The following is a 15,493-nucleotide window of genomic DNA, read 5'->3' as shown; positions in this document are numbered from 1 at the left end:
ATGCATCTACATCTTTTAGGCAACGCAAATAATGGCTCATCCTTTCGCATAGTTATGCCCAACCTATCCTTCATATCCATGGTCTCTTTACAGACATTACCATCAAGTTCCCAGTCAAATTCATGAAGCAACGAGCCTAAAATTAGGTTCAGCATTCGGTGAGCCAAGGGCACACCTGCACACATTCTTCTCCCAGCTCCAAATGGAATCAATTCATAATTTTGCCCCTTGTAATCAACTTTAGACCCCAAAAATCTCTCAGGTTTAAATGACAATGGGTCACTCCATACCTCTGGGTCTCTCCCAATCGCCCAAGCATTTATCAAAACTTGTGTATTCTTGGGAATGTGATACCCGTTGAAATTGGTGTCTTCCATTGCTCTTCGCGGAACTAGGAACGGAATTGGAGGATGTAAGCGTAGAGTTTCTTTGATCACGGCCTGCAAGTATGGAAGGTTTTCAATGTCACTCTCTTCAAACATTCCGTTTGGTCCAACCACCTCAGCAAGTTCAGCTTTTGCTCTGTTTAATGAGTCAAGGTTGCATAGGAGCTCCGTCAATGCCCATTCAATGGAGCTACTTGTTGTTTCTGATCCAGCCAAAAATATTTCCTGCAGCATACTAATACATTCGGTCATACAGTAAGTAAAAGTTAACTGCCAATTGAAGATTGCAGTAGATGAAGTATACAATTTACCAGTATAAAAATGTTGAGCTGCTGTTCAGAAAGTTTTGCTGGCTCATCCTTTCCATTCCCTTCAAAATCAAGCAACACATCCAAGAAATCTTTCCTCTCCCTATCACCTTCTTTGTTCTCTTCAACTCTTTCCTTAACAAACTTAGAAGCGATCTTCAAGGCCTTACCAAGATCCCTTTTCATCTTTCTCTTCAATCCTTGGGGATCTAGCCAGCGTAAAAAGGGAAAAAAATCTGAGATATTTGGATGCCCGCCCCATTCCATCAGCCCCATCATTGAAGTAAAAAACTCCGCACCATCCTTTGAATCAGGGTCCAATAAGTCACGCGACAGCATAAGGTTTCCTAGCAAGTTAAAGGTCGAGAGGAACACGAAACGTGCCACGTGAATGCAACGTCGCCCGTCTCCGTTTCCCTGAAGTGCCTCCTTTTCGATCCATAATAACATGTCGTTAACACATTTTCTCCGTATAGAGGCTGTTTCATTTATGCGTTTGTGGACAATCATATCAACTGTAACGAGGCGTCTTAGTACCCGCCAAAATGAACCATATGATGCCAAGGCTAATGAACTTTTGTCATAGTCGTAAGCCCGCATGATTTCAGTAACGGTGCGTTCAGCAAAGGAAAGGTCATGATTCTTGAAGAAATCGGAGGCTGCTTTGGCTGAGAGAACTACCATCGTGTTTATGGCACCAAATTTTAGCCAGATAACTTCACCATACTTGTCCCTTAAGTCGGTAAGGGTGCGATGTGGCATTGAACCAAGCTCGAACATGTTTCCGAATATTGGCCATCCTGGTGGTCCGGGGGGGAGCTGTTTAAGGCTGGATTTCCTCCTGCGGAGGAGGAGGGTTGACGCCGAGATGATGATAAGGAAGACAATGAAAGAAATAAGCGACATGGGATATTTTTTTTTGCTAGAAGATTGTGAAATTTGATAGGATATATAAACACAGATGGGTTTAATTAAATTGGTTTGACTAGCATGCAACAGCTAGCGAGGCCGTTTACAACTAAAGAAATTGGACAAAGTCTACAAATTGACCACAACTGCTGTTTGTATGCGGTAAAGAAATAATTAAGTTACATTTGTTTATATCCGAAAGAGAACAAATAGCTGAGATACCTTTTGATTTGGATCTTGCTAAAGAAATAGCTTTTGATTCTTTCAAATCAAGACAAAAACTGAGCTCCTTTACTCTTGTTCTTATCACCAATCGATTCTGAATTACTTTAAATTTGTTTGATTTGATATACATTGAATGTTTTTTGAACTTCTAAATTCTAGTAAATGAATTTGTTACTTGGGGTCACGTAATTTTTCAATTTTGATAATAATAACAAATTTATAATTTAATAGCAAAAAAAACTAATGATTTTTACTAGGCTTTGCACTTTAACACGTTCACTTTTTAAATCATAGACAAACCACAGTACTTTAAAAATACCAAGAAACGGATTTAAAAGATTCTAGGCAACGATCGCTGAGAGATATTAGGTTGAGTATCAAAATGTCAATGAAAATCGAAAAGTGTTCTCAAAAGTATATCTCACATATCCCAAGAGTGTTTTCCTCCAGCATACATGATACACGTGTAACATGTGCAAATTAATTTATTTTTAATTCAAACCTCCCGAAAAAATATGTTTTTGTTCCGCTCCTCCCTCCGTGTCCTTTTTTTTTTTNGGGAATGTGATACCCGTTGAAATTGGTGTCTTCCATTGCTCTTCGCGGAACTAGGAACGGAATTGGAGGATGTAAGCGTAGAGTTTCTTTGATCACGGCCTGCAAGTATGGAAGGTTTTCAATGTCAATCTCTTCAAACATTCGGTTTGGTCCAACCACCTCAGCAAGTTCAGCTTTTGCTCTGTTTAATGAGTCAAGGTTGCATAGGAGCTCCGTCAATGCCCATTCAATGGAGCTACTTGTTGTTTCTGATCCAGCCAAAAATATTTCCTGCAGCATACTAATACATTCGGTCATACAGTAAGTAAAAGTTAACTGCCAATTGAAGATTGCAGTAGATGAAGTATACAATTTACCAGTATAAAAATGTTGAGCTGCTGTTCAGAAAGTTTTGCTGGCTCATCCTTTCCATTCCCTTCAAAATCAAGCAACACATCCAAGAAATCTTTCCTCTCCCTATCACCTTCTTTGTTCTCTTCAACTCTTTCCTTAACAAACTTAGAAGCGATCTTCAAGGCCTTACCAAGATCCCTTTTCATCTTTCTCTTCAATCCTTGGGGATCTAGCCAGCGTAAAAAGGGAAAAAAATCTGAGATATTTGGATGCCCGCCCCATTCCATCAGCCCCATCATTGAAGTAAAAAACTCCGCACCATCCTTTGAATCAGGGTCCAATAAGTCACGCGACAGCATAAGGTTTCCTAGCAAGTTAAAGGTCGAGAGGAACACGAAACGTGCCACGTGAATGCAACGTCGCCCGTCTCCGTTTCCCTGAAGTGCCTCCTTTTCGATCCATAATAACATGTCGTTAACACATTTTCTCCGTATAGAGGCTGTTTCATTTATGCGTTTGTGGACAATCATATCAACTGTAACGAGGCGTCTTAGTACCCGCCAAAATGAACCATATGATGCCAAGGCTAATGAACTTTTGTCATAGTCGTAAGCCCGCATGATTTCAGTAACGGTGCGTTCAGCAAAGGAAAGGTCATGATTCTTGAAGAAATCGGAGGCTGCTTTGGCTGAGAGAACTACCATCGTGTTTATGGCACCAAATTTTAGCCAGATAACTTCACCATACTTGTCCCTTAAGTCGGTAAGGGTGCGATGTGGCATTGAACCAAGCTCGAACATGTTTCCGAATATTGGCCATCCTGGTGGTCCGGGGGGGAGCTGTTTAAGGCTGGATTTCCTCCTGCGGAGGAGGAGGGTTGACGCCGAGATGATGATAAGGAAGACAATGAAAGAAATAAGCGACATGGGATATTTTTTTTTGCTAGAAGATTGTGAAATTTGATAGGATATATAAACACAGATGGGTTTAATTAAATTGGTTTGACTAGCATGCAACAGCTAGCGAGGCCGTTTACAACTAAAGAAATTGGACAAAGTCTACAAATTGACCACAACTGCTGTTTGTATGCGGTAAAGAAATAATTAAGTTACATTTGTTTATATCCGAAAGAGAACAAATAGCTGAGATACCTTTTGATTTGGATCTTGCTAAAGAAATAGCTTTTGATTCTTTCAAATCAAGACAAAAACTGAGCTCCTTTACTCTTGTTCTTATCACCAATCGATTCTGAATTACTTTAAATTTGTTTGATTTGATATACATTGAATGTTTTTTGAACTTCTAAATTCTAGTAAATGAATTTGTTACTTGGGGTCACGTAATTTTTCAATTTTGATAATAATAACAAATTTATAATTTAATAGCAAAAAAAACTAATGATTTTTACTAGGCTTTGCACTTTAACACGTTCACTTTTTAAATCATAGACAAACCACAGTACTTTAAAAATACCAAGAAACGGATTTAAAAGATTCTAAGCAACGATCGCTGAGAGATATTAGGTTGAGTATCAAAATGTCAATGAAAATCGAAAAGTGTTCTCAAAAGTATATCTCACATATCCCGAGAGTTTTCTCCTCGAGCATACATGATACATGTGTAACATATGCAAATTAATTTATTTTTAATTCAACCCTCCCGAAAAAATATGTTTTTGTTCCGCTCCTCCCTCCGTGTCCTTTTTTTTTTTTTCTCAAGTACTTGTTTATGAATGATAAAAGTAATACAAGTTTGAAAAATGTTGTATTCATAAGTAAACATCCTTATTTTGTATATCATATAATTTGTTAATAGATTTAGTATCACTACATCACTAATCAAATTATTTCATTATTGTTATGAATTATGTTGTTAACAAAATTAATTATCACATCACTAATTAGGGTATATATATATATGTTTGAAAGCATGTGAAATTTCATTTTTTTTTTTTTTTTTTTTTTAAATTCGTGGCCGTGTTTCGGAAACCGAAGTTGGACATAAACAAGAAAAAATATTTAATTTTGAAAGCATAAAATAATTGTTTTGGTCTATTTCATTAATGTGATATCAGACTTGTCACATGGTACTAATAAAAAACCAATTTCACAAACTATAACAACCAGGTTTCATATATATAATTTCTGGAACTGCCGGATACCAAGTCTTGAGAATCAATTTTATTTAGGCCGGTATTAGTTAATTAATTAATTAAGTTGACTTAAGTATAACTTTAATTAGTTTTTAACATACGAAATATTTGACACAGCCATTTGTAGAACCAATTATTAAATAACATATAGGGAGGGCATCTCTGCTTGGTCTAGGCACATCAGGAAACATTTGTACTGCCACAATATGGACAAATTAATTGAACGAGTCAAAGATATTTTCCAAATTCAAATTTTAAAATAATTTTATCCATTGTTTTACCAATTGGATTATCTATTGAGTATCATCAGTATCAAAACTCATCATAACTATTTAGCATTTATTTAAAAACTGTCCTTAAATCTTAAACTGTTGTGAGGTAGGTTTATGTAACCATGAGGTGGTTTCAAAATATGGCTTTCCATCGCTCGCCCTTGCGACATTTGGCACAAAGTGCATAAGATCATCATCATCACCTTAAAGCTTACCATGTAACATGTGGCAATGTGTTGGTCGAGTTCCATTTGCGATGATAGGCAGCCATAGACTATATAAATCCCTATTACTTTCATTGTCGGATCGGATGTACGGGTGCATATGAGCCGAGCCGAGTAGTGGTTGGCTCGAGCTCGGCTCGACTAAGTTGGAGGGCTGCTTGAGCTTGAGCTCGGCTCGTTTAATAAAATGGCTGGCTTGAGCTTGGCTCGGCTTGAACACTTACGAATTGAGCCAAGCTCGGTTAAAACACAATGCATGCAAAATGGCTTATGTCTTATGTTAGCCCAAGCAAAATATCAAACACTTAGATTACAAATCAACAAAGCAAAAGAAATTCAACTTCAATTTAATAAACTTCACCAAAATCCCAGAATTCAAACTGGGAAAATGAGTCAACCACTTGATCCCAAGAACACTTATCCAAAAAACAACATTCAAAGCATAATAAAGCTTTAGATTCAACAAACATTCATAAAAAACAACAACATCCAAAGCAAAACACAAGCTGTAAATTAACAATCCTTCATCAAAAACAAAATTCAAAGCAAAACACAAAATACAAGCAAACATTAAGCATATGGAATTAAGTGCATGGGAAACAAAAAACCATCATATGAGTACTACTTCTTCTGCGAATCATATTAACAACAAGACCAGCAACTTCTCTTCTCTTGCATCCACCTAACCCACGAAGCTTCTCTCTTGCATCAACAACAAGCCAAAGATATTGCAAGTTCCATTTGGCTACTAGATAGAAAAAAAAAAAAAAAAAAAAAAAATATAAAGAGAAAAAGTTGCATAAGAGAATGTGATATTATTAAGAGATTCCTATTATAAGAGTTCATACAGATTAAAAAGAAATGTTACTGAGAATGAATCACAAGTGACTAAACTTTTGACTTTCCTCAGTTTGGCAGCCACAAACCAAACAATTATAACCATTAACTTTTCATAATTATATGCATAAGACAGTCACCATTAATTTTCTTTCCCTATAGGTACCCAACTCATCCATCTCTCACACAACTCCAACTCATTTCCAAGAAAACAGCAAACAAAAAATGAGAAAATAAATAAATAAAAATTGTAGGGTGAGGAGCTGAACAGGTAGGGTGGATTTATGTAGAAAGGCATCGGGAGCTGAAGATAAAAGTGGTGGATAGCAGTAGCAGTAGTGGTAAACAACATCCTAGAAAAAACACAGTGGTCTGAGAGAAACTACTAAGGTGCTTATGTTAACACAGCATGTCTACTCCTTGGCTCTCGAGAACGTGGACGCTTGTGAGGTTTGTGATTTTAATTAAATAGTTTCATTAATTTATGTATAATTAATGAGTAACTAATCCTAAAATCAAATAATTGAAAATTTATGTTAACTAATGGATTAATATTAATACTAACATTTACTATCAAAACCTAACTAGATTCCACCAAAACTCATAGGATCGGAAGTTGAAACTGCTCGTTTGTCATCTCTTTCTAAAAAACAAAAATTTGAATAATGTTAATAAATGACCAAATAAATACTAATTTTAATTAATAGACTATGGAAGTATGAAACTGTTGTAACTTTTCTTGACTCCATAGAGATTGCGACACCAATTACCACCATAGACTAGCACTGCATGGTATCGGGAGACAACGAGATCGATAAATGTCATAACTCAACCCAGCATTGAAAGTTGCCTCCAAAGCGATCGTGGTGATTGGAATGGCAAGTATTTCAAAGCCATCGTAGATAATATACGATAGTTCATATGATTTACCTCCACCACTCTAATGTATGAAACTAGGGATCATCCTGTCCATAACAAATACCTCTCTTCTAGATAAAGATCTAACTCAGATTCTCATGTTGCATCGTTTGAGTTATCCTAACAAACCAACTGAACCATGAACTAGTACGTTTAAGGCGTTGTACATTCACCTACTAAACCTACTGATTTCTACAGGGTTCACTTGGAAGATTGACTTTCCGCGCATATCACTCATAAATCTCATACAAGTCAAGCTAGAAATGCAGGTAAATCGGGAAAATTAGAGCTAATGAACACAAGGTAAGTGTGAAGGATGATTTTATTAAAAAGATTACTGAGTATTACAAAGCTTATATACATAACAGGTGAAGATAGTGAAGAAGAAGAACATTCTTCAAGTGATATAAAATGAATACAAAAATGAAACCATTGAGGACTTTTAAAATGACACCACATACTTTTAAGTAATGACACTTTGCCTTGTCTTTTATATCCTAACACTCTCCCTTAAACTGGACTGGTTGTTAGAGTGCCCATTTTATACTATTTCATAAACTCTGTATTCATTCAACTACTTCAAGCTACTTCTTCAATTTTTCAAACCTTCTGTATCATTCACTTGTAAAACAAACTACTTCTTCAATTTTAGCTCATAAATCTATAAGTACTAAGTAAACAACTGACACTACAACATGCAAAACAACTACTTCCTCAATTTCAGCTCACAACTTTTGTAAGTACTTAAGTAAATAACTGACAACAATCATGAAAAACAACTACTTCTTCAATTTAGCTCACAACTTCTGTAAGAGTTTCTGCAAACTTGTTACCATTCTTCAAGAAAAACATTGCAGCAGCAAAGTAACAAGTTACAACTCTAAACTACTTATCAAATTCACCAATTCTGTAAACTTGTTAAATTATCACATTGCACAAATTAGCAGTTCACCAACTCTGAACTACTTACAAATTCACCAATTCTGGAACACTTTGAACTTGTCACCAGCACAACTTTATGCACAAAGAAAAACACTCTATGCAGCAAAGTAAACAACTGTATAACTCTAAAACTACTATCAAATCACCAATTCTGTAACTTGTGTGAATTGGCACCACTGTTGCACAAATATATGGTCACAACTTAAACTACTTATCAAATTCACCAATTTCTATGTAATTCATCCTCTTAATGCCACAACTGTACACAATTCTCCAATGCTGCAACTCAAGAAATACCAAATATACACCACTGCTTTACTAACAACACTAATTTGTTTCTTAACTCAGTGAATTAAGCTATCGACCGGGCTTTTGTCAAAACATCTGCACACTTGAAGCTTAGAGGTACATATGGGTGAGCAGGTTTTTAGCAACACTTGCTCCCTAATGTAGTGAGCATCTCTTCAATGTGTTTGGTCCTAGCATGGAACATTCGATTAGATTCCAAAGCTGTGCAATCACATTATCACACCAAATAAAGGGGTGATGAGAACTAGCATACTAATTTAGTAAGCATGCTCTAAAGCCAAGAATCTCGGTAGCAGTATGAGCCAAATCTCTAAATTCTATGTTTGTAGAAGAAAGTGCTACAACCTTCTGCTTTCTTTAACTCCACTGAATCAGGTTAGGTCCATGAAAACACAATAGCCACTGTGATCTTCTGTCTCTAGATTGTTGCCCTAGTCAACACAGCATAGGACTCCACATGTAATGTACTTGCTGGTTTGAAGTATAAACCATAGTCAATGTATCCTTTATATACCTTAATTCTTTTGCATGCTTTCAGTAGCTCCGTAGGAGCTTGCAAGAACAACTCAATTTGTTCACGGGAAAACTGATGTCAAGTTTGGTAAGTGTTAAATACTGTAAAGCTCCAATTGTACTCCTATAGAGGCTGGGTCAGCAAGGATGCACTATTACTAGAACATAATTTGATGGCTACAATCATAGGGGTGGAACAACATGGCATTTGAGCATCTGAGTTTTGGACAGTAGATTAGAAGCATATTTGCTCTGCTGCAGATGTAACTAGTGGTAGTTCTAGTGGCTCAAGTCCCAAGAAATAATGCAAAGGACCAAGGGTTTTGAGTGCAAATTCAACATTCAAATCCTTCATTAGTTGAGTAATGATTGTGTCATTTGACTTGTGAAAAATCTCATCTACATATATAAGAACATAGGTTAAATGAGAATCTTGTTGAAGGACAAACAAACTAGTGTCAGAAATGGAATTCTAAAAACCTTTGCTGTGAAAAGCTGTCTTTAGCTTTTCAAACCAAGCTCTTGGAGCTTGTTTAAGGTCGTATAAGGCTTTGTTCAATTTTCAAACATAAGTAGTGTTGCTTATGTCTTCAAAAACCAGGGGGTCATTTCATATAAACTTCCTCAAGTAATGTGCCATTTAAGAAGGCATTATTTACATCCACTTGTTAGATATTCCATCCATGGGTAATAGTTAGGGTAAGTATGATCCTAATTGTAGAAGGCTTAACCACAGGATTAAGGGTTTCAAAATAATCAAGTCTTGGGGTTTGTTGGAAACCCTTTGCCACAAACCTAGCTTTGCACTTTTGTAATGATCCATCAACATTGAACTTAGTCCAGAAAATCCACTTGTTCCCAACTATGTTTTTACCTAAAAGAGAAGGAACAAGAGTCCAGGTTTGATTTTTCAGTAGGGCTTCATACTTATTTTGCATTGCTTTTTTCCATTATGGACTTTGGAGAGTCTCAAACACCGTACAGGGTTTAGGAACAGGTGCACAAACTTCTGTACTAACAAGAGCTGTGTGATTTTGTTGTACAGTTTTGTTAGGTGGATAAGAGACTACTATTTTAGATCTAGTCATCATAGGATAAGTATTTAAGGTAAATGGATTTTTAGTAACAAAAGTGCCAAACTGTAGTTTAGATGGGAACTGGGATGATGTCAAATCAACGTCAAGTGACCAATTAGAGAAAGACTGTGATGAGGTGACAATGGGAAGAGTTGAAACCGAGGGACAATAGTGTGGTGAAGGAAGGGATTGTACCATTTGAGAGGTTTCTATGTTTAAGGTGTTTGGAGGATCAATATCTAAGATTGAAGTTGTTGTTGGTTGTCCTCGGGATAAACCATTATGAGAAAGTGTTTGGTTGAAATTGGTGAGTTGGTGCTGACTATTGTAATGTTATCGGATCGAGTCTAAGAAGTAGTTACTGCAATTTGATCTTTAGATGCTGATTGTGTAGTACGATAAGTAGTATGTAACTTGAAATTAGTAATAGTGGAAGGATTTTTTGGAGTTAGTGGTGAAGGATCAACATGCTAAACATCGGTGAATGGTAAAGATGAAGATGTATGCAATGTATCAGATGAACAATCAAAAGTACAGAAATTGGGACCAGAATCAGACCTTGAATTGAAACCAAGATTATTGGCAAAAGGAAATTCATGATCATTAAACTTGACACTAGGTGAGATGACTATTTTTCCATCAGATTTCAAACATTTATAGCCTTTATGAACAAGGCTGTATTCTATAAAAACACATTTGGCTGAATGAAAGTTGAATTTGTGCTCATTAAAAACTCTAAGGAAAGGGAAACAAGAGCAACCAAAAACTTTCAGATAGACATGAATAGTTTTAAACAGCTTCGAATAAGGAGAACAATTGTCAAGTACAAGTGTAGGCATTCTATTAATAAGATACACAATAGTCTCAAACGATAACCACCAAAAATGCAATGGCATGAAGCTTGTGCTAGTGAAGTTAGCCCAGTCTCTACTATATGCCTATGTTTTCTCTCACTTCTCCCATTTTGTTGGTGAATGTGTGAGCAAGAGTGCCTATATTGAATAGCAAGGTCTATAAGATAGTTGTGAAGAGCTATAAACTCTCCACCTTGATCTGATTTAAGACACTTTAGTTTTGTACCAAACTGTCTTTCAACCAAATGATGAAATTTAACAAAGAAGGACTTGACTTCAGCCTTAGTTTTAAGTGGGAATAGCCAAGTATACCTACTATAATCATCCAAGAAGTGTACATAGTATCTAAAGCCTTTAGATGATGTTAAAGGGGCAGGGCCCCATACATCACAGTGCATAAGTTCTAAAGGTGCTATGGATTATGAATGTGAAGTAGGAAAAGTAGCATTGTGTAGCTTGCCTAATTGGCAAGCATCACAAAAACCAGAAAACTCAGTACTATTCTGTGGAAAGGAAATATGATGTTGTTTAGGTAAAGAAGACAATATCTTATGCATCACAGTAATGTGGGGATGTCCTAATCTTCTATGCCAAGTTAGAAACATGGAATTAGATATATTAGTAGTCAAACATGAGGGATAAACACTAGACAAATTATTGCAAGTCATAAGATTTTTGTCATTATTAGTTTTACAAATCATGGTATTAGGAGCAGACAAAGCAAGTGCATTTGTTTTATTAATGCTCTTCATTAGTAAATGGAACATAACATGATTCATCAGTACATGGAATAGAACATGATTCATTATTACCAGCATGTTTTTGGAAGATAGAATCAACAGAGTTTAAACGTGAATTACAAGAAGCAGGAACTACACACTCTAAACTTGAAATATAAGAAACAGTAGCTATGTTAGAACTACAATAAGATTTAACACTTTTGGAACTACTGACATGTGATTGAAAAGATGGCTTTATTGTACTATTCAATATAGATGATGCAGAATAAGCATGACTTGAATTGGAAACTGGATGTGGGATTTTTAGTTGGTACATGCCATCTTTAAGATCACCTTGTAGTAACACTTCCCCGGTTAGTTGATTCTTAACAACATAATAATCAACATTAAACTCTACAATGACATTATTGTCCTTAGTGAACTTAGAGATACTAAGCAGGTTTTTAGTGATGTTAGGCACACACAAAATATTTTTGAGATGTAGGCATTTAGAATGAAATTGACTAGGCAAGAGTGTGTGACTAGTGTGAGAAATGTTAAGGTACTCACTATTAGCCATTTGAAGTTCGCTTCCACCACCATAGTCCTTACTGACTTACAGATGGCTTAAATTTGAAGCTACATGATTTGTAGCTCCATAATCCATATACCATACAGGGTCTGTAGGGGCGAATTGAGTAGCATATGCTGCAGGAGTTGTAGTAGCTACAAAGGCCCAATTGGAGCTTGTAGTTGTTGACTAGGTGGTCCAAACGTTGCAAATAGTGAAGGTACAAATAAATTGTGTGTGACTATTGGAATCTTGAGTAGAAGTAGTGAGATCAAGTGCTCTATAGTAAGTACCAAATTGGTTATGCCCAAACTGAGATGACTGCCTAGGACTAGGATTAGGTGTATACTATACAGTAGTTGAATTATGGTACTGTTAAGGATAAGAGCCAAAATTTTGAGAAAACTGTGATGGTCCAAGAAAATGTGGGAACTGTGACTATGAAGGGCCAGAGTACTATTGTGTTCCATTATAGGTAGAGTTGAACCTGTGATAACATTGAATTGCAGAATGCCCAGCTTTGTTACAGACTTGGCAAATCAATTTGGTTCTATTACTACCTCTACCTCTACCTTTGCCATAAGGTGCAAAACCAGTAGGCCTAGCCCTAAAGGATTGATCACTATTATGAGTGAAAAGATGAGTGTTTGTATTAGTTGAATAAGTGTTAGATGATAAGGCATAGAGCTATGGAGGATGTGGATTTCCTAAAGAATTCAGGGAAGGAATAGTGCTATTGTTGTCAAGTGGCAAAGTAAACATTTTGGTTCTTATAAGAGCTAGAAATAGCTAATTCTTTGACATTCACAATGCTATTAGAAGTGGCTATATGAGTTGAGGTATTATATGTTAGAGTAGATGTCCTAGAGCCAATCAATTATTGTAGAATTGACTCTTTGTAATAATGTTCATTAATCAATAAAAGACATTTTATTCTATATCGCGTAAATCATTATTATTGCAATATGTATTGATATATGTCCTTAGAATGGTAGAACCGTGATGAGGGTATCAAGTGTTTCAAATCTTGATAGTGAGAACCATATGAGCGCATATGGTGGTCATTCTAGAAACGTACGTAGCCCTAATATTATTCTGAAGTAAGGGCACAGATAATACGGTAAAGCTATCATAGTGTTGAATGACCCTGTCGAGAGGCAGTGACTGATCTCACTTGTCAAGGTTGTTTGGTGACAACCTGGTGCAACACATGGGTGCTTGCTGTAGGCGGATATACCGCAGCAAGTTCACTGGACTGACCCACCAGAGGATTCCATATGGATGGTAACCCTAGTGTCTATGGAACAAATCCTCTAACGAATGGTAGTGCATGTGATCCTTAGACTTGAGATCACCGGAGCGCCTTGTGCACCAATTGGTGTAGTTTGACACTAGCCTAACGCAGTTCTCTTCAGAGCTGTCAATACGGTAGTGATTGGCTGCATCAATGAGTGTATCAAGACTAGAGTGGATTGACAGAGGATTCATCACTCCCGGGTACGGAAGAAGTTATCTCACGGCGCAATTTAGTATATGGCAATGACACTAAGACTATGGCCACAGTGGGATTGAGTTGTTACTCTATCCGGTTTATAATACAGGTCATTGGTCCAGAAACTAAATACATAATATCGAGAGTAACCGGAGGTTGACACTATTTCTATGCCTTCGTCTCGTCGAGATAACGTATGATGAAAGGATCGAATTGTACGGTAACCATATCGTTGACAGGTAGCTACTTTGGTGAATCCGAATCTATCGGGTGGCCATGATGCCTTTCTAGGGGCCAATCTTGGTCTGTGTATTAGTGAGACGATTAATTGGTGTTAATCGCAATACTATACACTGCCGGTATGATGAGGAGCCTATGGGTCACACACATAGAAGATAATTTAAGAGCCAGGAAGAAAGAAGGACGTTTTTGTCTCTTTGGACGAAAGGGTATTTTGCTAATTTCACAGTGCAATTAAATTTGCTGAGGTCGTAGCCTTTATTTAATTTTATTAGAAAAATTAAGTAAGTGAAATTACGTTTAAATATGTGTTCGCATATATTTAAATAAATTATCGTTATTGTTAAATGTTAATATATATATTAAATATATATTAATTTATTTTAATTGAAAATAATGATGAATTAAAATAAATATCTAATTAGGGGGTGTTTGGAAACATGGGGTGTTTGGGTTGGAGCCTAAGCCCATTCCATATGGGAATAAGGCAAGTAAAATAAGACTATAAAAGAAAAAGTATTAATTGAAAAAGGGCGTGAGATCATTTTATTCATTGATTGCTTTTTCATTTGAGAGAAAAACTCTCTAGCCCCTAAACACTCTTCCACGCCACTTTCAGATTTTGGTTTAGCCAAAATCAAATACTCATTTTCTTCTTTGTTTCTTAAGGCTAAGGAGGATCTAGCAAATCCCTCCTTAGTTCCTTGCGATTGTCTTCATGTGGACTTCATCGGTTCGATCCTACATTTGGGTCGGTAGCAAAAAGTTCAAGGACAAAGTTGGTGGAGCCTCCAAACGTGCGTAAGATTATTGAACCCTGAATCTGATTTTTTGCAGATTTAATTTATATGTGGTATAAACTGTGATATTATACCCGAATCTTAGTTCTAAGGAACGATCCATGTCATTTATGTTTTTTTTGTTTTCTGCTGCATAAGTGGGTCGTTCACTAACATTATAAAGATCTTCTGAATTAAATTTGTCTAGTCTAATCTCATACTTCTGAAGCAAGAATTGAGCTTCTTGAAGTGTCACTGAATCAATTTTTGACTCAAGCCTGGACGTAAGATTCACAACAACTGGATCATATTCTGGACCTAATCTATTCGAAATGTACCACAATAGATCTTCATCAGATACAAACACACCACTTGCAGATAAACTTTCACTAATCTCCTTCATCTTTTTCACATATTCTCCAATGCTCAAATTACATTTTTGAGTGGTTTACAATAGATTTTTAAGATGTATTGCACAAGCTTTAGAATCAATAACAAACTCATTCTCCAACACTTTCCAAATCTCAGTTGAAAACCTACATTTTGACACTATACTAAACATACTTTACGAAATAGAGGCTAGTAGCTAGGTAACTAGAAACTTACCAGTTCTTTTCTACATGATATAGCTAGGATTGATTTTGTCCTTTACAGACTCAGTCTTAGCTTTAACTCCTTCACTTAATTGATTAAAATCATCATCAATGCCTGATTCAGACAATACTAAAGGAGGAGGACAAGGAATTTTACCTAATAGGTGATCTTCAAGCTTGTGTGAGCTTACTGTGATCAGTACCTGTGAGCTCCAAAACCTATAATTGTCGCACGTTAGATTAGGGTTTATCACCTGAAGACTTGAAGCAATTGCAAAAGTGG

General features: G+C 36.3%; 2 protein-coding genes across 2 annotated transcripts; both read right to left on the bottom strand.

Annotated features, from left to right (window-relative positions):
• Positions 1-10: 10 nt before the first annotated feature.
• LOC116110181 (cytochrome P450 76A1-like) lies at positions 11-1,600 on the bottom strand (the record flags this gene model as incomplete). The annotated part of the gene is made up of 2 exons (XM_031396403.1): positions 698-1,600; positions 11-611 (listed from the first exon to the last, which is right to left on the bottom strand). Coding segments are annotated over exons 1-2 (1,504 nt in total), but the record flags the coding sequence as incomplete, so codon positions are not given.
• Positions 1,601-1,872: 272 nt separating this feature from the next.
• On the bottom strand, positions 1,873-3,645 carry LOC116110180 (cytochrome P450 76A2-like). Its single transcript, XM_031396402.1, has 3 exons — positions 2,743-3,645; positions 2,359-2,656; positions 1,873-1,922 (listed from the first exon to the last, which is right to left on the bottom strand). Exons 1-3 carry the CDS (start codon positions 3,643-3,645, stop codon positions 1,873-1,875), a joined length of 1,251 nt encoding a protein of 416 aa, XP_031252262.1.
• Positions 3,646-15,493: the final 11,848 nt, after the last annotated feature.

This window comes from Pistacia vera, unplaced genomic scaffold, assembly GCF_008641045.1.
Source record: "Pistacia vera cultivar Batoury unplaced genomic scaffold, PisVer_v2 Contig598, whole genome shotgun sequence".
NCBI classification, from domain to species: Eukaryota; Viridiplantae; Streptophyta; class Magnoliopsida; order Sapindales; family Anacardiaceae; genus Pistacia; species Pistacia vera.
This window is presented reverse-complemented; position numbering and strand designations above follow the sequence as displayed.